The sequence below is a fragment of the Mandrillus leucophaeus genome, unplaced genomic scaffold (assembly GCF_000951045.1).
Source record: "Mandrillus leucophaeus isolate KB7577 unplaced genomic scaffold, Mleu.le_1.0 Scaffold1107, whole genome shotgun sequence".
Taxonomy (NCBI): domain Eukaryota; kingdom Metazoa; phylum Chordata; class Mammalia; order Primates; family Cercopithecidae; genus Mandrillus; species Mandrillus leucophaeus.
In genome coordinates this window covers 214,823-220,738 of record NW_012099288.1, presented here as the reverse complement: position 1 = coordinate 220,738, position 5,916 = coordinate 214,823, and the positions used below count along the sequence as shown (strand labels likewise).

General features: G+C 45.4%; 1 protein-coding gene across 14 annotated transcripts in view; it reads right to left on the bottom strand.

Moving 5' to 3' along the window:
• Nucleotides 1–1,658: 1,658 nt before the first annotated feature.
• Nucleotides 1,659–5,916, bottom strand: part of HKR1 (HKR1, GLI-Kruppel zinc finger family member) — a 29,776-nt gene continuing 25,518 nt past the window's right edge. For 7 of the 14 annotated variants that reach the window (XM_011992737.1, XM_011992747.1, XM_011992709.1 and 4 more), the window contains one exon: nt 1,659–3,993. In XM_011992737.1, coding sequence (XP_011848127.1) covers nt 2,330–3,993 — 1,664 coding nt within the window. In that variant the 3' untranslated portion in view covers nt 1,659–2,329. Of the gene's footprint in view, nt 3,997–5,916 lie in introns of all 14 variants that reach the window. The other 7 variants (XM_011992756.1, XM_011992705.1, XM_011992666.1 and 4 more) reach the window with 1 other exon arrangement.

Below are 5,916 nucleotides of genomic sequence, written 5' to 3'. Positions count from 1 at the left end.
AACAAAACAAAACAAAACAAAACTGGGACCTAACCTAGTACTTTAAGTTAATTTGTTGAACACTGCCATTAAAAAACATGTATATTCCCAACCAGAAGAATGGTACATTTTACAATGGTTGGAAATATTTAAACTCAAGAATTACCTGTAGGATGTTGTTTGGTAATTCAAAGGAGAATAGAAAGTAATTTCATTTTCTATTTCTGCATATTGTGTTTTTATAAAGAAAACACACAATACACTTCTAGTCTAAATACATCAGCCAATAAAAATATCTTCAATGTGGATTCAACCCAGAAACCAGAGAAAACCCCAGAAGACTTAAGCAAAGGTAAGGTATTTTTAAAAATGGACCTCTTCCTAAAACCTAGAGCTAGGATACTTGCAGTCACCTAGATATTATATAATAAAACAATCTTCTACCCATGGACTATGCCTGTCTCCATGAATTAACTAATCCCCAAACTCTCCCGAGGCTGACTCTGTGGGGTCACGGTCTGGGGAACACAGAGTAAATCAGCCACGGTGTCTTCCAAGTCTCTTGTTCCCAGTTAGGACAGACAGACATCAAAAGACAAGCTCTAGTGTTGTGGTTTTGAGGCAGAAATGAGACAAAGAAGAAAATAAAATTTAAAAAGAGAAAAACAAGCTTTCTGTATTAGGCTGACTCACCCTAAAGGCGGCAGCAGGCAAAGCCTGGACCCAGGCAAAGTCTTGATAACATTATCAAAGAAGCAAAGGCTCGAAGGAATATGCCGTGGAGACTCTCCCAGCACTCCCTCAACATAAGGATAAGAAAAGTTCCCCTTAGAATCCCACCTCCCTCCGTGTGATTGTACCTTGCTCTGCAAGTTTATGAGGTTATAGATTCCTGTTTTCTGTAACTAGTAACTTCAAGTATTCTGTTTTATCTAAGCAGCACAGTGCAAGTTTTAAGACATGCCTGAGCAGGCCTGGGCTGCAGCCATCTGGGCGCCACAGCAAAGGTTATGAGATAAGCCCATGCAAGGCTCTTTTGAGCCAACCTAGATAACAGCCATCTGGGCTGCATAAGCAAGGGTCGTATGTGATCCTGAGTTAAGCACCTGTCACAATTTGATTAACTGCCTTTGTTCTGCCTCTGTATCCTGGCTTTTGCACCACTACATTTTGCACCACTGTAAGCTTGTTTCAAGTTAGCCCACCCACTTTTAGAAGTGTGTATAACAGTCAAATGCTGTCTTTGTTCTGGGAATTTTTGGATGTTAATCCTCTGGGTCTGAGTGCACTCAATAAATCATCTTGTCTCACCCTGTGCTCTCTCTGGTCCTCCTTCATACCGGCAATAGCTTCTGTAACATCCAGTATACAGTGGAAGGAATGTTCAAGTGTACCTGCAAAATGATACTGGAATAGTATTCATTTCCTCATTTCAACCTATTTAAAAGTACTCTCTCCATCAAAGTTACTGACACAGGATTCTTCTTAGCCACATTGCCAACCGAGGACCTCCACAGCGGGCGACAACCCCCCGCCTTGACCTCACTTAGCCCTGGGCCTGCCACTGGAGGTGCCCCGCCCTCTTGGCTGCCTGTATTATTATAGCTTATACCCACGTTCAGCGGTTCTGAGCACTTGTCCCAAGTCCAAGAAGAATGAGGATACACTGACAATTGAAGGGTGAGGATGGGTAGAAAAGAATTTTATTGAGCGAAAGAACAGCTCTCAGTAGAGAGGGGATGCAGGGAGTGGTCCCCAACTCCCACAGCAGGGTGATTTCTCTCCCACTGTGGCTGAGACTGGGTCTTTTATGGGCTCAGAATAGGGGAGTACATGTTGATTGGTTTGCAAGTATGCAAAGGCATCACTCAAAGGTGGGCACAGCAGTGTAAAAACCAATTAGAAAAGGACAGGCATATGCAAAATAGTTGAAGGGTTGGGACCAATCGGACGAAAGCACACCAAATGGGAAGACAGGTTCTCATTTCAGTATGAGGATTTAGCCGAGACTGTCTTCAGCTTTAAGGTTGTGTTTCACCGGGTACCCACCCCTATCTGTCTGGGCATTTGACTGCCTCTGGCCACTATCATTACCTGACCAGGCTTTCACAATCCACCATCCCCAGTGAGGAAGGACAGGGCTCCTGAAAATGAGCCAGCAATTCTCCTTCAGGTGGATGGAGATACAAGTCTTACCAGTACAGTCTCATGCACAATCACACATACAATGTCTCCACTTTGGTATCTAGCAATGGCTGACAAAGCCACAGCGCTGTGTGCATCCTCTGGTGTCTGATGAAGTATGACTCCTGGGTAAGGCTGTACCACATTCCCTATACACATGAAGTTTCTATCCTGAGTGTGTCCTCTGATGTCTGATAAGGTTGGACTTCCGACTAAAGCCCCGCCCACACTTTCTGCAAATATAAGGCTTCTCTCCTGAATGTGTCCTCTGGTGTCTAATGAGGTGTGACTGCCGGTTAAAGCCTTGCCCACACTCCCTGCACACATGAGGTTTCCCCCCGGAGTGTGCCCTCTGGTGTTTAATGAGAGTTAACTTAGCACAAAAGCCTTGCCCACACTCCCTACACACAAAGGCACCTGAGTGTGCCCTCTTGTGCCTAAATAGGTTAGGCTTCTGCCGAAACCTTCTGCCACACTCTCTGCACATAAAAGGCTTTTCCCCTGAATGTGTCCTCTGGTGTGAGACGAGGGTGGACTTATCATTAAAGCCTCGTCCACACTCCCTGCATACAAATGGCTTCTCCCCTGAGTGTGTCCTCTGGTGTGTGATGAGGGTTGACTTCCGGGTAAAGCCTCGCCCACACTCTGTACATACAAACGGCTTCTCCCCTGTGTGTGACCTCTGGTGTTTGTTAAGGTTTGACTTCAGGCTAAAGCATTGCCCACACTCCAGGCAGGCATAAGGTTTAACCCCTGAGTGTGTCCTCTGGTGTGTTTTGAGGTTTGATTTCCAGCTAAAGTGACGCCCACATTCTGTGCATACATAAGGCTTCTCTCCTGTGTGTGTCCTTAAGTGTCTGATGAGGTGTGACTTCTGGCTAAAGCCTTGCTCACACTCCCTGCAAATGTAAGGCTTCTCTCCTGAATGCGTCCTCTTGTGTCTGACCAGGTGTGAATGCTGGCGAAAGCCACGCCCACATTCCCTGCAAACATAAGGCTTTTCCCCAGTGTGCGCCCTCTGGTGGGTGATGAGGTTTGACTTCAGGCTAAAGCTCTGCCCACATTCTTGGCACACATAAGGCTTGAGCCCTGAGTGTGTCCGCTGATGTGTAAAGAGGTTCGACTTCCAAGTAAAGCCTCGTCCACAATCCTTGCACACATAAGGTTTCTCCCCTGAGTGTGTCCTCTGATGTGTGATCAGGTTTGACTTCCAGGTAAAGCCTCGCCCACATTCCCTGCACACATAAGGCTTTCCCCGAGAGTGCGTCCTTGGGTTTTTGATGAGGATTGACATACTGCCAAAGCTGTCTCCCCACTCAGTGTACATGTAAGCTGTCTCCCCAGTTTGTGTCTTCTGGAGGCTAAGGAGGTTTGACTCCTTGATAAAGCCTGGCCCAAACTCTTCATATTTGATTTCTCCAAATCCTGAGATTTCTAAACCATGCAATACTTTGTCTGTTTCCTCAAGGTCTGCCTTCCTTTCAGGGCTGGGTCCTATATCCACCACTGTGTTGTCTTCCTCGGACCGTGCTGGCTGTTCTTCATGTGGGCTGGAGAGTGCCTTTGAAGTGCCACTTTTGCTTACTCTCCCAAACAGGAGTCTGGAGTCTTCTCCCTCTTGAATCCATTCTGTTTTGCCACTCAAGCAGAATGGATCCTGCTGTTGTTTCTGATCTTCCGGATAGTGTTTACCCAGCTGGAGAGGATTTCCTGCCCATAAACTTGAAAACAGCTGAGAGAGATGACTCAGCCACACATGTTGGCTGAGAGCTTGCTGATTGGAGAATATCAGAGGGCAGGAGGGGCAAAGTCGAATTTCTGGCTTTGATTCTGCTGAAGAAAGAACATTTTCAGAAGGGTCATAGGCAGGGCTGTGTAGGCAATTTTGCCTTGCCCATTGGTCATTCATAATATATTTACATCACAAGCTGTCTCCCAGCTAGACAAACTTCCCAGGATCTATTTTTCATTTCACATCATGCATTACACTTTCTTTTTTTTATTTTTTAAACAGAGTCGTTCTTTCACCCAAGCCAGAGTGCAGTGGTGTGATCTCAGCTCACTGCAACCTCCGCCTCCTGAGTTCAAGCGATTCTCCTGCCTTAGCCTCCTGAGTAGCTGGGATTACAGGTGCCCGAGACCACGCCCAGCTAATTTTTGTATTTTTAGTAGAGACAGAGTTTCCCCATGTTTGCCAGGCTGGTCTTGAACTCCTAACCTCAGGTCAGCCTGAGGCTCCCAAAGTGCTGGGATTATAAGCGTAAGCTACTGTGCCCAGCCCTATGAATTACATTTTCTTTTTTCTTTCTTTCTTTTTTTTTTTAAGATAGAGTCTCGCTCTGTCGCCCAGGCTGGAGTGCAGTGGCGCGATCTCAGCTCACGGCAAGCTCCGCCTCCCGGGTTCATGCCATTCTCCTGCCTCAGCCTCCCAAGGAGCTTGGACTATAGGTGCCCACCACGACGCCCGGCTAATTTTTTAATTTTTTTTATTTTTAGTAGAGACGGGGTTTCACCATGTTAGCCAGGATGGTCTCAATCTCCTGACCTCATGATCCACCCGCCTTGGCCTCCCAGAGTGCTGGGATTACAGGCGTGAGCCATCATGCCCAGCCTACATTACATTTTCTATTGCAGGAGTTGGTAAACTCACCTGACAGGGCAAATCCAACCTGAATCCTGTTTCTGTATGGCCTGCCAGCTAAAAATGGTTTTTACATTTTTAAGGGGTTGAATTCAAAAGACGGAGACAGAGAAAAGAGAGAGAGGAAGGAAGGAAGAAGGAGGAGGAGAAGGAAAAGGAGGAGAATAAGAAAGAAGAAGTGACAAATATTGCACGTGTTCTCAAAAACTTAAAATACGATGCCTGTAGTCCCAGCACTTTGGGAGGCCGAGGCAGGCAGATCATGAGGTCAAGAGATCAAGACCATCCTGACCAATATGGTAAAACCCTGTCTCTACTAAAAATACAAAAATTAGCTGGCCATGGTGGCATGCACCTGTAGTCTCAGCTACTTGGGAGGCTGAGGCAGAAGAATAGCTTGAACCCAGGAGGCGGACATTGCAGTGAGCCAAAATTGCACCACTGCACTCCAGCCTGGCGACAGAGCAAGACTCTGTCTCAAAAAAAAAAAAAAAAGGAGGGGACAAACAAAATGAGGAGGAGAAAACAAATGAAAGCCATCTTAATTGGAAAGGAAGACGTAAAAAAAAAATCTTTTGTTCACAGATTATATAATTGTGAATGTATAAAATTTCAAAAAAGCAACTAGAAGTCATAATTGTACTTAGGTCATATAAGATAAATATATAAAAAACAATTATATTTCTATATACTAGCAATGACTATTCTAAAAATGAAACTGAGAAAACAATACTATTCACAATACCATAAAAATAAAATGCTAAGGAATAAATGTGACAAAGCAGCACAAAGTTTGTAAACTGAAAATTAAGGCTGGGTGCAGTGGCTCATGCCTGTAATCCCAACACTTAGGGAGGCTGAGGCAGGAGGATTCTTGAGACCAGAAGTTTGAGGCCGGCTTGGGCAACACAGTGGGATGAAAGAAAGAGAAGAGAACGAGAAAGAGAAAAGGAAAGGAAAGGAGGAAAAGAAGAAAGATTTTTAAAAAGAAAATTAACATTGTTGAGTGAAATTAAAGCTCCAGGCCGGGCGCGGTGGCTCAAGCCTGTAATCCCAGCACTTTGGGAGGCCGAGACGGGCGGATCACAAGGTCAGGAGATCGAGACCATCCT